The 15698-nt window shown below is 38.7% G+C and overlaps 1 protein-coding gene across 4 annotated transcripts in view; it reads left to right on the forward strand.

Moving 5' to 3' along the window:
• Positions 1-15698, forward strand: part of ACSS3 (acyl-CoA synthetase short chain family member 3) — a 92101-nt gene that overhangs the window by 18562 nt on the left and 57841 nt on the right. For all 4 annotated transcript variants that reach the window (XR_010388557.1, XM_064509593.1, XM_064509597.1 and 1 more), the window contains exons 3-7: positions 1257-1445; positions 7260-7394; positions 7665-7805; positions 10830-10910; positions 10991-11086. Coding sequence is in view for 3 of the 4 variants with exons in the window: in XM_064509593.1 (XP_064365663.1) it covers positions 1257-1445; positions 7260-7394; positions 7665-7805; positions 10830-10910; positions 10991-11086 (642 nt within the window). In the remaining variant the exon portion in view is untranslated. The remainder of the gene's footprint in view (positions 1-1256; positions 1446-7259; positions 7395-7664; positions 7806-10829; positions 10911-10990; positions 11087-15698) is intronic.

The raw sequence follows: 15698 nt of genomic DNA on the forward strand, positions 1-15698 counted from the left end.
ACTTCTGATTTTATTACTTCTGGTCAGACCGTAACCATGTTGGTGGAAAATTCTAGCTTATGACTTGTTGGGATGTTTCTAGTTCTGTCCAGTTTCTTATTAGCTTACTAGTCTACTCTTTTTACTCTGCAGTTTTTCCTATTAACCAATTAGTCAATATTTTATACACTGTTATGTATGGTTTTATCTCTCCTGCTTATGTTCCTCTACACATCGATCTCTAGTTGAAAAGTTTAAAGAAAGTGGGCAGGTTTAGGTCCTAAGTTAGTGTTACCTAACACTAAGTAAGCATCTGGAACTCCAGAAAACTCTGACAGCTAAGTTCATTCAGTTGCTTTTGCAGAATTAGTTATTTGCTTTTTCTTCAGCGGATACCATATTTCTGTTCTGCAGCAGGCAGGTCAGGGCAAGTGGACAGTCTTTGTCTCAGTCTCCCACATTCACTCCTTCTAACAGAACTTGCTATGTGGTAAATTATCCATCATGGTGTATTCTTGAAATATTCTGTACTACTTTTGCAGTAGTATATTATATACTGTTGAGATAAATGTTTTTGTAATGGCTATACAAATTACTGACTCTGATCTTGATCTGTCACATTTCTAGAATGCCAGTCCTTTGCTGCCATGTCTGTCTTCAGGCCTCTATGTACCAAAAATAAAAATTTGCAAGTGAGGGGAAAAAAAAGTTTTCTTAAATATATGTAGATCTTAAATGCAATCTTCTGAATTTGTATTAGCATTTGGTTCAGAGTATAAGATTTCTTGTCTTAGGTACTGAGAAGTTTACAACCCTGCAGTACAGGAAATTGGAAAAATTACCTTGTGCATGGCTTTATGTTTCAAACTTTGTTAATTAGGACAGAATTTGTGCTATGAAATGCTCTCTTTATGTAAATTTTTAAAAAGTTAGAACTGAGAAATACAAGCACTTATCCTGATAAAAGAGTGAATGGTTAAAGTGTCATTGAAAATTTGCAAAATATTGCTGTTGCTTTTTTGTTATAATGTGTAAAACAATTAGTTTTAGTCTATTTTCACTTTACAAGAAAAGATGTATTGCAGTGTTTTTTTTACAAAAAGGAAACTGTCCTAAATTTATTGAACTTGGATTGCATCATTCACCATCTTTTTCTGTCTTACTGGCCTGTCTCTTTAATGTCTTGGTTCTGTTAATTGTGTAAAAATCATTTTTATGGGGCAACTGTTTTTATGGGGAAAAGCTTTTAATATGTTCTGAACATTTTGTCGGTACAGGTCTCCAAGTTAGCTGATGTCATGGTCAAACATGGTGTGAAGAAAGGAGATCGTGTGGTCATCTACATGCCCATGATTCCACAGACAGTGTACTGTATGCTGGCTTGTGCAAGAATAGGAGCCATCCATAGCCTTATTTTTGGTGGATTTGCATCTAAAGAGCTTTCTGTTCGCATTGATCATGCAAAGGTAACAAATATTTGGAACAACAAAAGCCATTGCAAACTCATATAGACAAATGTCAAAAAACATTTTTTTCCAGTGAGGGTAATATTTCCCTTTGTGGCGAGCAGTCCTAATTTGCTGGTAACACCTAATGTTGAAATGTGAACAAAGTGCTTTTTTTATGCTGAGTAGTATTTTTATAGCAGACATTGAGATACAATTTTTGAGCTTTTTAAAAAAGCACAACTTTTTATCATGCTGCCCTCTGTTTAGAACATACTTTCTTTTCCTGTTTGTCAGCCATTTGCTACAAAGCATCACCTTAAAATTAGCTTTTCACTCAGCATTTTCCTCAAGAGCGTAAAAATCTACATGCTGTCAACCCTAAGACTTCCTGTGTTTATGTTTATACATGATAACTAGTAAGTTGTTCAGCTATAGATCTACTTCATCTAACTCATATGAATCAAGGCAGCTAGTGAGCCAATTGAGTTAAATAAGTAGCACTGTAGAGAACACTGGTGATAGGTATGTGGTTTTAAAAGCTTCCAAGTTAAGTGTATTTGTGAAGCATTATTTAAATCTTTGAAATAATGTTACTTTAATAATCTACTTAATAGCTTAAATGTGCATATTAGTAATCTGTGTATGCATTAGTTTCAAATCAACTAACCATTGCTCCTACTGGAGGTTTCTGTTCTTACTTGTTACCTATTAAGGCAACAATTTCCAATCAACAAGGCAAAAGTTTTTGTCATCTTGGTCAGTCACCTGGATCATTCAGGCCATCTGTGGTAGCAGCTATCACCAGATCACCTTGGTTAGGCATATAAGCTAAAAGCATTACACAGAGTGAAGTCCACAGAGTTTGTGGAAATTTCACTTAGATTTTTGCATATGGAAGTGCTCTTTTGATTCCCAAGGCTTGAATTTTCTGAATAGCTGTAAATAAAGAAACAGTCCCTTTTTAAAAGTTAGCAAATTGAATGCTGTTCCTTCCCTCACCCCCCAATATATGTTTTAACAAAGGAGAAGTTAATAAAATGTCTCAGATGGTTTGCTGGAATTGTGACAAAAAGCTGGCAGAAGACTAACGACAGCTTCGTAGTTTTCCCTTGCTCTTTACCCGTTCCCCCACTTCTTCAACAAGATGTAAAAATCAATTTTAACTCTTAAAATCTTTTGATTAGGGCAAAATAATGTGGGAAAAAAAGCTGCTAAACTTTAAAAGAGAATTTGTTATAGTACAAATCATCTAGTGTTTTTATTTTTAGAGTATTTTGCAAATATTAACTAATTAATCCCAATGGACTTTGAGGGACAAAGGGAGACAGCACAGTAATCATAATCCTTGCTTCATCCATGAAAAAGAAAACAGATAAAGTTTAAGTGATTTACCCAAGATCACATAGCAAGTCTTTTGCACAGTTAGCTATAGAATTACTACCTGTAGGCCAAGGATTAAATTCTGATTTACATTGCTTTTTTTTCTTTATTCTGGATAATTTTTGATTAATTTATGTATGATGAAGGTGTAAGTAAAGGGGACAGGCACATCATCAATCTAAATTTCAAAGACTTGCCTTAATTTTGTAACATTGTAAAGCTTTCTTGATAAGCGAATTAACGTTAGTGAAATTATTTTTAAGGTACAAATATAAGTGGCTATGATGGATGACATTCCGCTGAACTCAAAAGTTAATTCAAGCTCTCTCCAGAAAAAACAGCCTTTTATTAGGCTTTTATGTGAGTTGATTTAGATGCTGCAGTGCAGGACCTAATGTTGGTAAGATTAGCTAGAAAGAGTTAAAGACTTTGGAATGGAAAGCTGGCTTTGAGATGCTCTTTTGGAAGAAAGGTCAGACTTTAAATTTCATCAGAATATCTAAATGAAAGAAATAAGAAGCACCTTTTAGTGAGTATAGAAAGGTATATATACTTCACCAGCTTGCCTTAATTTATCTTGAATTTTAAATAGCTCTGGGAATGCTGCAAAGTCCTGCAGCTGATAGTTGTTAGTCTTGTCAGGTATTGGCAGTGCTGTAGACATTATAAGGTGAATTGTGATGAAGTGATATAGAATGGAAGAACAGGCGTTTCCTGTCATCTCTCCTTTCACCTGAATTTGAGAATATATAGTTTGCAATATTGAAACAATAGATACTTTTGAAGCGCATTAACTATCTTTTGAGAAATTAATATGGTAGTTTAGTAAGATAAAGTGTTTAAACAAGTAAGAAAACTGAAAAGGATACTTCAAAAACTATATGGTTATGTGCATATTTAATAGATGCTATGCTTTCAACAGCCAACCTGTCTTGTCTCTTTTGAACCATAAAAATTATATGGTGATTCTGGAGGGCTTTTTAGAAAGTCCAAATATTGAAAAATAAAATAAAAGTAATGGAGTTTTTCAGATAGCTGATTTTTGAAAACTCTTCAGACTTAAAGCAGTATTGTGATTTGCAAGTGAATAGCAGTTCTTTGAAATGGAAAATGCACAAAACAAAGTTATTCAAAGTCATCTGTTACTGTGTTCCACTGAGGACAGAAATGCTGTATTGCTTTCTCCTTCACGGTGGACACATTTGGGGGATTTCAGTAAGGTGTCCTTGAAAAAAGAATGAACTAATATTCTGTGATAGTTTATTCTGAATAAGACATAGTTCCTGCATGCAGATATGGCTATAAATGGTTGCCTCTACTTCTCATCACAAGATAATGAGGCCTTTTGAGTGATTAGGCAGCAAGCTCAGCATAATACTTAAGAAGCATAGTTACCTCATTGTCACAGATGAGTGATGCACTTCACTCATGAGAGAGAAGCAGCAATATGTTTTATTGAGACAAGACAGTGATTTAACAAAGTTCAGTGGCAGATAAAACATGATTTAACACGATTCAGGGGCAAAGTACACTTGGTTGTTTACTGTGGATGGAAGGGCCAGATGAAATTGTCAAGGAGACCCTCCCATTGAGTCATGAGGTTCAGAATGGACCTCTTTGCTTTCCAAACTCCTCCTCAGAGGAGTCTGGGTGCAGCTGGATCCAGTCTTAGTCCCAGACTTGGTCAATGATTTATGTCTAAAGGATTATGTGCACAATCAATCAGAGATGCAACTTAGCAAAGTTTGCAAAGTTTCAGCGTGCTGTTAGTCACTTACTGAGGATCTGACACGGGTAAGGAATCTCTTGACCTTGAGTAACCTTGAGAGGCATCCCTGCTCAAGGGAAGGTTCTGCCATGCAGGAGAGCTTAAGGGGCTCTGGGCTGCCCCTATTTATGGGGTAAGATAGTTGACTTGTAGTCATATTTGCATACCAGCCCTGTCTGGGCGGGCGCGTGCCTAATTAGCCCCTGGCTATGTGCTGTTTGTGGAGAGGTCAGGTTGGGGTGGGGGAAAGAGCACATCCTCACACTTGTGATAGCGGCAGCCCTATCTTGCCTTGTCTTTAAAGACTATTTATTTTTGTAGTATGTCTTCAAAATATACATTGAAGATTAGAAGGCAATAATGTGCTTTTCTTTTTTTTTTTTTAAAAAAACCCTGCTTCTATGTTATGATTCAGGTCCATTCGTTTAGAGCACTGTAGTTATACCTGACAAATAAATATGTATGGTAATCTGACGTGGGTCACATAACCACACAGCCAGAGCAGTACTAGCAGGTGCAGCGTAATGACCACATAACCACTGGTTTCTTTTAAAATGTGCACAATTCTTTTTAAGGGGAGGAGGTACAAGAAAAGTGCAGTAAATTTGGGGATAGGCTAGTGATCTCATATGTGACTGAGGCAAGAAGACGGAAGGGCTTTGTGTGTTGAATAGTGAGGACCTGAGTGCTGGATCACTTTGTAAACCTCTTCATGACACTACTGACATGTTGTGCCTGAAAGCTCGTCTGTTTTCAGGGTTTTTTTTCCCAGCTTTATTAATTGGCCTTATGAAATATATTCATTGCTTTTTCAAAACCTTGTCTTGTATGCTACTAGAAACTATAGAAGAATTTGTAGAAGGAGTCCTTACAAAGGATTAAAAGTGGTGGCCTGATGTTGGTCCTTGCTTTATCTCATCTCTACTTTTTCATACTGTTTTTTTTTCTGCAGCTCACTATTGCTGGCATTCCTCATACAGCAAACCTTTGAACTTTTCTGCTCATCCTTCAGACTAGTGATATTTCTTTCTAATCTATCATGTAGGACTACATGGAGCCACAGAAGAGATGGGAGATGGGTGTATAAAAAGAATATGGGAGCAGAGATGCAGAGGAAGTAATGTCAGTAGGCAGAGAGGTAAAACACTAGAAAACAGCAGTTAAAACTAAAGATGATCCTATTTGTTGCACATAATAATCCATGATGCTTCCAGGCAGTAGCTGTCATTCAGGAAAGATCAGTATTGGTATTTTTAGACTTCCTTACTGTGTACAAAGTAGTTGGTGAGCAGAAGTGGCACCATTTACAAATGACTGTAAACCTGGCATTGACAAGTCTTTCATCGTAACAATTAAATATAACAGTGTTAATATCTTACATTAATTACAGTCTCATTTCAAGGTAGCCTCCAGATGAATTTTCAGTTAAGTGCCCTGTATTGTATTTTCTTTCATTAAAATCACAGTGGCCAAAAAAAGGAAAGATGACAAATGCTGAAATTCTAAAGCTCATCTGAAACCTTTATTTTGAATACAAAGTAATTAGCAAACTTCCCTGAATGGGGGATTTGGACTGCAAGAAAACAATTTAATCTGTGCTTTCTGTGCAAAGTTTAATGCAGCCATAACTGTGGCATTGTGGTTTGTGCCTACGTAATGAGATTTATGCTAATGTATACAATCAGTAAACTAGCTTGATCAGACTGTGAGGTGCACAAGATAAATGCACTCTTTCCAAACCTCCAAAGGCAAGGAGATTTAAGCCTCATTCTTCTTCAGTTAAAATGTGTTCTAACAGTTTGTTTGTTACTACCTTTTGCTTCCTGAAATACAGCAGATAAAAATACTATCAGATTTCAGTTTGCGATCTTGGGACTTTGGTTAAAATATTTCATATACAATGAAGGGAGGTTTCTTGGTTTAAATTAGGGAGCTTTATATAAAGCCTGAAGTTTATTTTATGAAAAAAATGCATCTTCTGAATCTACATTTGGAAATTATTCTACTATTGTAGCAGTTATTCAATAAGAAATAGAACTAAGGAAATCTGATTTTTAGTGGATTTGCATCCTGAATTGTGCAACATTCACTTGAAACACTGTAGCTGTACTTCCATCATGGATCTTATGGCTTCATCTTATTCTTTTCTGGTAATTCTAGTTTCTTCTTATCTCTGTTTGCTTCTTTTCTTCTCTTTCCCATATTTTCCTTCCTGTGTTGTTTAATTACAGGCTGAGAAAGAATCGACAAAGTGCTGTATCGAGTTCTGAAAGATGCCACTGGGCACAGGCAGATAGTTAGGAAGCAGGCGAAACAACAGATAATTCTTGAGCTCACTGTACAGCTTTTCCTTAATGGGTGCTGACATGGAGATGCATTTTTTCTGTCTGTTCAGTAGTTTTTCTGAAACTTTGTATTATTGATTTGTTACTCAATTGTAGTTGAAAATGACCAACAGCATCAAAAGTTATTAGTGTGCTGCTGAATAAAACCCAGAACAGCAAGATCACAGAAGCTTTGTCTCCTTAGAAGACTGATCTGAACCCATTTCTACTTAGCTGGAGATAGATTTTATACATGAAGCTTCATTAATTGAATAATTTCATGGAAAACATTTTGTTAGGTTTATATAATATACATAAATGTTACGTACGTCTATTAACAACCTAACTTGTTTATTTTAGCCTAAACTTATTGTAACAGCAAGTTTTGGAGTAGAACCAAAAAGGAAAGTGGAATACATATCCCTTCTAGAAGGAGCACTGGCAAGGGTACAGAACAAACCTGAGAAAGTTCTCATTTATAGGAGACCTAACCTGGTGAGTGTACCGTTATTGTGCCTTATATTAACTTTCAGATGTGTACATGGTGCTTGTGCTTTTCTCTTTTACAAGTAAAATATGTTTTGGTGTATGTGGTGTAGTTTGCTTTTGTTTTTTATAGGAATTTTATATTCATAAGATTAAACTAGTAAATAGAACCAATACAGCAGAGAGATTACTATACAGAAAATTGAATATGCATGTCTTTTGAACCACTTCTATTTTATTCTGTTTTCTTTGAAAACTTCTCTGTTTTTCAATGGGCAGGGCCACATTCCTCTTGCCCCGCATCGTGATCTTGACTGGGAGGAGGAGCTTGCGAAAGCACAGCGTTATGAGTGTGTGTCTGTTCCTTCAGACCATCCACTTTATATTCTGTATACATCTGGAACAACAGGCTTGCCCAAGGTAAAGGACTATCTGTAGTCTAAGTGTCTGTGAGCAACCTATTTGCAGTACTACTTGAGAAAATATTTAATTAAAAAGGTTGAAAATGTTTGGCTAGAGCTCACTGCTATAAATCATAATCATTGTTAAATCTCATTTGTTTAATCTCATTTGCTCACATTTCACTGCTTTTCTTATTGTCTAGGAGTAAATGATATTTGTTTGTTTAGCTAGTAGGGATATAAAAATAAACTCCATTTACTTCAAAATGCTTATACAATATGAGTGTTGAAGGTCAGCGGAGAGTCTTTTATCCATGTATAGCTTCTGTATTTTCACTGCTTGAGATAAGCATGGTACAGTCATTCAATGGCCAGATTGGTCAATATATCACTTTTGTGATAGCATTTATTGCTAAGCAGTCTTTCCTTATTCCTTATTTACATTTTAGCTAATCTTTCCCTAGATGAGATGCTGTGATTGACATTACAGATTAAATGGAATTAGGCATGTTTCAAGGGCTTGTGTTATTGAAGTTTTGACAGTATAATTCACGTGAAAATGAAAGTTCAGACTGAGTAAGCCTAGAACACTAACATAGGGCATGCTTTGAAAATGTTTGCTTTCAAAGCCAATTAGTCTTAATAATCTCTTTTAAAAAGAATCTCAGTAAGCTGTATACATTTGTATCCCTCAAGCTCTCTGTTGTGCTGATGTAGAGCTGTACTGTTGTTGTATCTTTTTCTTGTGTTCATTGGTCTCTGCTTTGCTTCTTTACCTCAGGAAATTTATCCAGAAAATAAGGAAAGATGTTAAAATATGTAAGAAAATGGTGAAGACTTAACATCTTATCTGGTCTTCTTGATTCTTTTGAAATGAAAATATCAAATGTCTTTTGCCTTTTGCTCTGTGACTGTCTTATGCTTAGATCAATGTATTATCATGCATTGCTAAAGCAATACCAAAGCGGTACCAAATCTTTGAGATTTGTTACGGTTCTCGGAACAAAAAACAAGAATATTTCTTCAGTAACATGCAGTAATAAGAACTCTATATAATCATATGTTGTGATTTCTGCCGTATCTCCTCAACACAGAATAAAGAGGCTTCCTTTTCAGGGATTGATTGAACATGTAGAGAAAGCACAATTATAAGTTTACTGAAGATTTCAAAGTTAGAACCAAATCTGGTTTGCTTGTACTTTCAAGAAGGTCTCTTTCTGTGCTACACATGAATTTGAGACAAGTTCCTAGAAGCCAGAAAAATGAATGTTTTAAGACACGAATATTTAAAGCAGGTGTTGTTTGGTGGGGGTGAGAAGAGTAGCTTAGCGGATTCCAGATTTCTTGGACTGTTTTATTTTCTACAGCAAAATGAAAAACTGTACCCAGTGTATACTGATAAACCCATATCTGTCTGTCAGTTCTGCCAAATCTACTCTGAATATTTGCTTGGCTCTTATAGCTCTTTTTAAAGTTTAGAAGACAGATGTCACTACAGTTTTCTAGCAGTGATCTCACCATCACAAATTCAGAGGCAATATCACATCACTAGATAATGCTTTGAGTACTATAAAATTACTAATGATGCGGCCTATAAAGTTCAGAATCTATGGGGATATAAGGGAAAACAAACAAACATCAAATTTGCTGAGAAAATTTTTTACTTTTGCCTTGAACATAGTTAGATTGGCACTTCAAAGCAATGTGTATATCTTAAAGTACTTAATTGTAGTCTCTGTCACAAGGTCCATGAGAAGTTCTTTTGGTACAACAGACATTTTCCTTGTTGTGAGTTTCAAAATACAGTATCTTGAAGATAAGTTACCAGAAACTTACTTCACTCTGACTTTCCAGAGGTGATAATAGACACTTTGAATTAAGGTTTACCCTTTAAAGGGAGAGATTGTCAACTAGCACTGAGTTATTCTGAGTAACTTAATGAATAAAATAACTTTTTCCAAAGGAACTTGCTTTTAATGGTCATACAAGTGAAATTCCTCAGTTATGATACCCTCATAGCAAAATTTTTCTTAGCCTCACAGCAGAGACTAAGTTTGTTTAGAAACTGAGACTAACAAAGGCAATCTGCTTTCTGAAATTCATGAAGTTTTAGTTAATGATTTTCTGTTGTAGTGGACTCAATTTTACGACATAGAGTGTAGCATGGCTAGCTCAGACATGGATGTCTGTTTTATAGATGTCTACACTGTAGACAATTGTTTGGTCAGATGAATCTCACCTGACTTTCCGTTCAAGACATGACTTACTGTGTTCCTTCTTTGAGAAATAGATATTACAAAGTAATTTCAAAGTTTTCCCATTAATTGTGTTCCAGAGCTAGTTTTTGGCTTGCCAGGCTACAAGATGCTGTTGATGAAAACGTATTGATTAATGTGATACTCTTGTTTTAATTTTCAAATCTGTCTTGTAGAATGAGACTTTGATGTGCTTCAGTTTGCTTTCATATATATACTTCAGACTAGATATTAAACCTTTCAGAAAGAGATATCTGGTCTAAGCAAGTGGTCTGACATTGTTTAGAGTCAGTGCAGAAAGAGGGAGGTACTTTCAGGTTGTCATTTATCCCGGTTATGTGAGGCACTGGCTATTTCCACAGGTACTTCTCCTTCTCCATTGATAATACAGAGAGAGAAGACAATGTGTTTAAAACAGGTGCCTGACATTTAGGTGGCCAAAGTTTCAGTGAGATAAATCCTTGTTATCTTATTTTTTTTGTCAGCATATATTGACTTAAGATTTGTATATTCAATTTTAATGATTGAATTCTAGTGTTTGGTAGTTATCTTCTGAAAACTATTGTCATCTAGGGTTTTTTTTTTCTTTTCTTTTTTTGCAAAGTTATTTCTTCATTGGGAACATTAGCACAAGCATATACTTGCAAGAATGGATCCTTATCTTAAATGAGAAGCATTGGAATTATACAACTTTAAGTCTATTACTGCTGAAAATTCAAAACTTCCTTGAAGAAGGAGTATTGTTGCTTCCTTTAAAAGATCTTAAATACTCAAATTTTCTCTTTTAGGGTGTTGTCAGACCAACAGGTGGCTATGCAGTTATGCTGAACTGGACAATGTCAGCTATATATGGACTCAAACCTGGTGAGGTAATTCTGTTTAAATTTCATTAAACTTTTTGGATCTTCTTTAAAAAAACCACTATTCTCATGGTTTTATTTGGTTTTAGGTGTGGTGGGCAGCTTCTGATTTAGGCTGGGTCGTTGGTCATTCCTACATTTGCTACGGGCCTCTCCTTCATGGGAACACTACAGTTTTGTATGAGGTAAATGTTTGCTATCAGCTTTGACGTTTTTGCACTAAGTGCAATGTGGAATTAGGGCACTGCTGTTCTTTTCTTCACGTTTTGTTTTCAGGTTATTTCAAAATAAAGGTATTTTTAACCTAGTACAATATATTACACCTGGCCTCTTCTACTACTGGGTCACGGTCCAAATCTAGCTTGTGAGCTGCTTCTGATGGCTCCATGAGCAGCCAGGCTAGCATGTGGAGGAGTTGGTGAGTGCAGCTAGGCTGGTCTGTAGCTGCCCTCCTTTCTGAGGACTGCAAAGGAGAGCAAAAGCTTAGTACACTGGGTGATAAAGCTTCCTCTTTGGTCTGTATCAAGGCAGAAGATGGTGCCTGAGCTGTAGCTGTTCCAGGGTGTCTGGGCTGTAGATTAACACTTTCCTGGCCTCGTGGTCTTCATCACTGTCAGTCTTGGAGGAGAGGGGACTGTGACTCTAAGCCAGTATGAGGGGAAAACTACAGTACAGGCATATCCCACTGTTCATTGAGGATGTGTTCCTGAAAGCACAATGGTTAGTAGTACAAAGTATAGCAAATCCTGATGATCCTGTTTCTGCCTGTCCATACTTCACACCATATATACTGTCTCCATATATTTAAATTGTGTGTATTTTTTTAGTGTTTTTACTCCTCCCTCTATTACATTAATTCTTAAAGAAAACTTACTTTGGTATCCTTCAAACTCAGCTGTTTCCTCTGTGACTGGTGACAGTCACTGGAGCAGAGAGAAGTCCAAAACAACAGATAGAGAAATGAGAGATAGCGGAGTGAGTGTTCCTGTGCTGTGGAGGCGTCAGCCACAGGCCATTAGACTGTAGATCCTGTATGGGTCTGGCGGTGGATGCTGTGTCACAGGTCTGGAGATGACAGATTGTTACTGGGTCTGTGCTGGAGGCAGTCAGGACAACGTGGTTGGAGCCAGAACTCTGAGAAGACTGATCTTTTCTTTCCTTAACCCACAAAAGGCACCTGAAGACTCAGAGGACAGGCAGGGCTTAGCTCTTCCATGTGAGGAATGAGACTTGGTGGGGTGGAGGGGAGGAGACTAGTCTAGCTGGAGTGGCTTGCTGCATCCTAACTTTGGTGCTCAAAAAAACAGTCATGGTGCCTTACATGGTTATTTTTTCAGAAGTTATTTTTCATTTTCTTATCACTGGGCATCAGGTACAGTGTTGCTTGAACTATCTTTATTCTTCAAGGAGTGAATCCAGTATCCACCAGTGATAAAGACATGTTTCATTCAAAAGCACTCACACTGTTAGCTCTTAAGCATGCTGAGACTTGGTTGCTTGCATTCATCCTGGCATTAGGAATTCTGCGTATATTCCAGATTCTTCAACACTGTGCAGAGTGAAGCCTGCCTAGCAATTGTTAAGTCTCTTTTAATGGTCCTAGAGGTGGAAGTTGTTTTAGCTCTGCCATCACTGTGTGCTGATCACGTCTGTCGATCTGTAGTGTTAATTAGAAATACGTGATCTGTTAGGGGAAATCCCATGGTGACTCATAGGAGAGCATACAAGAACTCCAGAAGTACAGTGAATGTATTGAATACTGAGAGCATGAAAAAGCCTATACAACAGGTTTTGATGATATTTTGAATATAGTAATTGTTAAAGCACCATCTGTACCCAGTGCTTCTGGAGCAGGGGAGTCAGCATGGTATAGTGGAAACATACTGTTTTACAGAACATCACATGTGCAGGAAATAGATATTTTGGTTGAACTTGCTCCATCTTCCTGCTGTCACAGCATACAAGCAAAAGTGACCACACTGGAACAGAAATGGATTGTTAGTGTTTTCAGGAACAAGTGTTGTCAGGAAAATCCTTTGGTGTTTTCGCATCCAGTTAAGTTGGTGTTGGTTGAGACATGCCCCACTGTTATGAACTAATGCACTGCTGTTCATGAGTAGCTGGCTAGAATTGTGCCAGAATTTTCAGAAAATGTATTTCTGAATCCTAGGGATGCTGGAGAAAACTGGACAGTTGAAATAAGGTGGGGATGCCTCCAAAATTATTTGGATGCCGTTGCATCAAACATTGTGCAACTGACTATGGCTCGCTGCATCCTGTTTTAGGTGTTAATAAGAAAGGTCCTTTAACAGTGTGAACTCTGAGCAGTAGCAAACTACTTAGCTAGATTCTCACAAGCAGAGGTGCTTCTTGAAGCAGGTCAGGAGTTTGCAAGTAAAGAAAAGCAACAGTAATTAAGAGGCGCATGTGTGTGATACTTTGAATCAAGGGAGAAGTGCAGTTTTGAAATAAGACCTTTGATTGTCCCTGCTTATTGTTTTGGTTGAGAATGTTTTTGGATACGTGAATGAGATCTTTGCAGAGGAAGCTGAGAAAGAACCTTTGCCCATTAGGATAAAAAGGTGGGACCCAATGAGTGGGGCTGCACTGCTGTGAAATCGTCCAACACATGTCAAACATGCGTGTGACAACAGAAGGCTCTAAAACTGTCAAGAGCTCCCACACTACCCTGAAGTACTTCTCATGCTATATAAAAGGGCTCAATGCCGTGTATACCTTTGTATTTGCTAATGGCTGCTGTGTCTTACTGTTCTTCTGGCTTTCTGCTTCTCCTTTATTTCTGCCAAGACTTTTGCTTCTACTTACCTCACCTGCCCTATTTCTTCTGCTTTTTTAACTACTTTCTTAGAACATTTTAAAAATTACTCCTTCTTTCCTACTGCTGTGTTTGGCAATGGTGACAACTGTCGCTTCAGCCTCCGAGAATATTGAGCAAGAGACAGCTTGGAGCTTGACAGCCTGTGCCCTGAACGGGCCAAAAGTGTCTCCAGCAGATGCACCGCCCTGCTGCTAACATTGTGCCTCCTGCACATGGAAGAGGACCAACAAGCAGTGCTGCATTCATTTCAAGCAGAGGAAGAGTGTGCTCTTGAAGAGGAGGGGCAGCCATGCATCAGAGGTGGCACGGTGGATGTGCCACTACCACAGAGGTCGTGAACAGATCTCCAGGGGAAGGCGCACCACCAAGGCCACTGCTCTTGAAGAAGACATCCATGCCCAGGGGCCCAGGATTAACAGGCCTGTGAGAGTCCAGGGCGAAGCATGCCTACGGTGCCACACACGTCTGCATCCCTGGAAACCCCCAGGGAGCCTTGTGAGGTGACATCCCCTTGGTCCACCCTCCGCCACAGCATGCAGGGGGATTGCTGCCTGTGAAGTGTGCATACTCCTTTTCCGTATGTGTATTCAGTGTGGGATTATGTTTAGCAGGTTTCTGGTAGAACTGGGGCAGCGGTGTCAGAGCTGTGGAGAGTCAATGTGAATCTGACTGCGAGAGCCATTGTGCCTTGAGGGACAGTTCCTCAGGGGCCGTGAGCTGTGGGTGAAATCCTGTGTAGCAACAAGCTCCATCAGAGACTGCCTGCTCAGGCCCTGCTCTGCTTGTGTGCCAGGCTCAATCCTGGCAACCGCATAAGCCATGCATGTGGCATGCCATGATAAGACAGCCCTCCCAGGCTTCTGCACAAAGACCTTGCCACACTGTCTCTCCTTCCTCAAATGCAGTGTGTAAAGGACCTACCTAGTGGTGGTAGTAGTACTGGTACTCCCAGCCACATTTCAGATCCTGTCCCTGCTCTGCAGTCAGCTGCTTGTGCAACAGATAAAATTCAGCATGCGTTTTCCATTTCTCTGAACTTCTTTCAGAAAAGGTCCCAAAGGGCATTGAGGGCTGGGGAGGACATAGGTGGATTAGCTAGGCTTCCCCCCAAAAAAAGAACTGAATGCAACAAGAGAGTGTGTGAAACAGGTGAAGGTGAAGGAGGGGAAAACCAAGGTCAGAGAGAAGTATTGGTAATCAGTTCCTTTTTAATCTTTGCATAGCATTTGCTACACTGAAAGACATTGACATAGAGTGCTATTCCACCCGTCCCACTCAGTGCACTCCTGAATGCTCAGCGTGTTGTGAAGCAGTGGGATAGAGTCCTGTCCCAAGCACAGCGCTGGATGCCCCACCTGCGACAAGGAGAGCAGAGAGCTGAGTTTACAGCTACTGCAGAAGCTGTCCTCGCTCAGTCTGTAAGGAGGGGCTCAACCATGTCCTTACAGACATTCTGGGTAAAACTGATGCCTATAGTTTGAAAGGTATTTGAAACGTTGGCACAGAGTCTGTCCCACATGGCCCACTGCCTTTTGACCAAATTGCCAAATGGAGGTTCCAGTTCCATTATTCATTCAGGAAAGGCGCAATTACATTGGGCCTGTGCTGCATCGCTGTCAGGATGTACCTTACAGCTTGAAGCACAAGCGTATACAGCGTCTCTCATAATGCTTATTGAGAACGTCATGAAAGACCCTGTCCCTTCTTGGCAAGAAGGTACTGGCATTTGCTTTTGAAGACGGGGGATATTAAAACCCTGTGGGGGAGCCTACTGGTGATGTGTGCAATGACACGTTACTGTCATCTGTGTGGAACAGATGAAGGGGACAGCATGGCACTTCCTAGAGAGCCTTCAGTCAAGGGAAGGATCTGTAGGTTAGCTTTCCATCAGACAGCTTATGGTATAGCACCACTTGTACCCAGTGCACTCTGTTTTTTTTTTTTGTTTCTGTTTTTTT

The sequence above is a fragment of the Dromaius novaehollandiae genome, chromosome 1, assembly GCF_036370855.1.
Source record: "Dromaius novaehollandiae isolate bDroNov1 chromosome 1, bDroNov1.hap1, whole genome shotgun sequence".
NCBI classification, from domain to species: Eukaryota; Metazoa; Chordata; class Aves; order Casuariiformes; family Dromaiidae; genus Dromaius; species Dromaius novaehollandiae.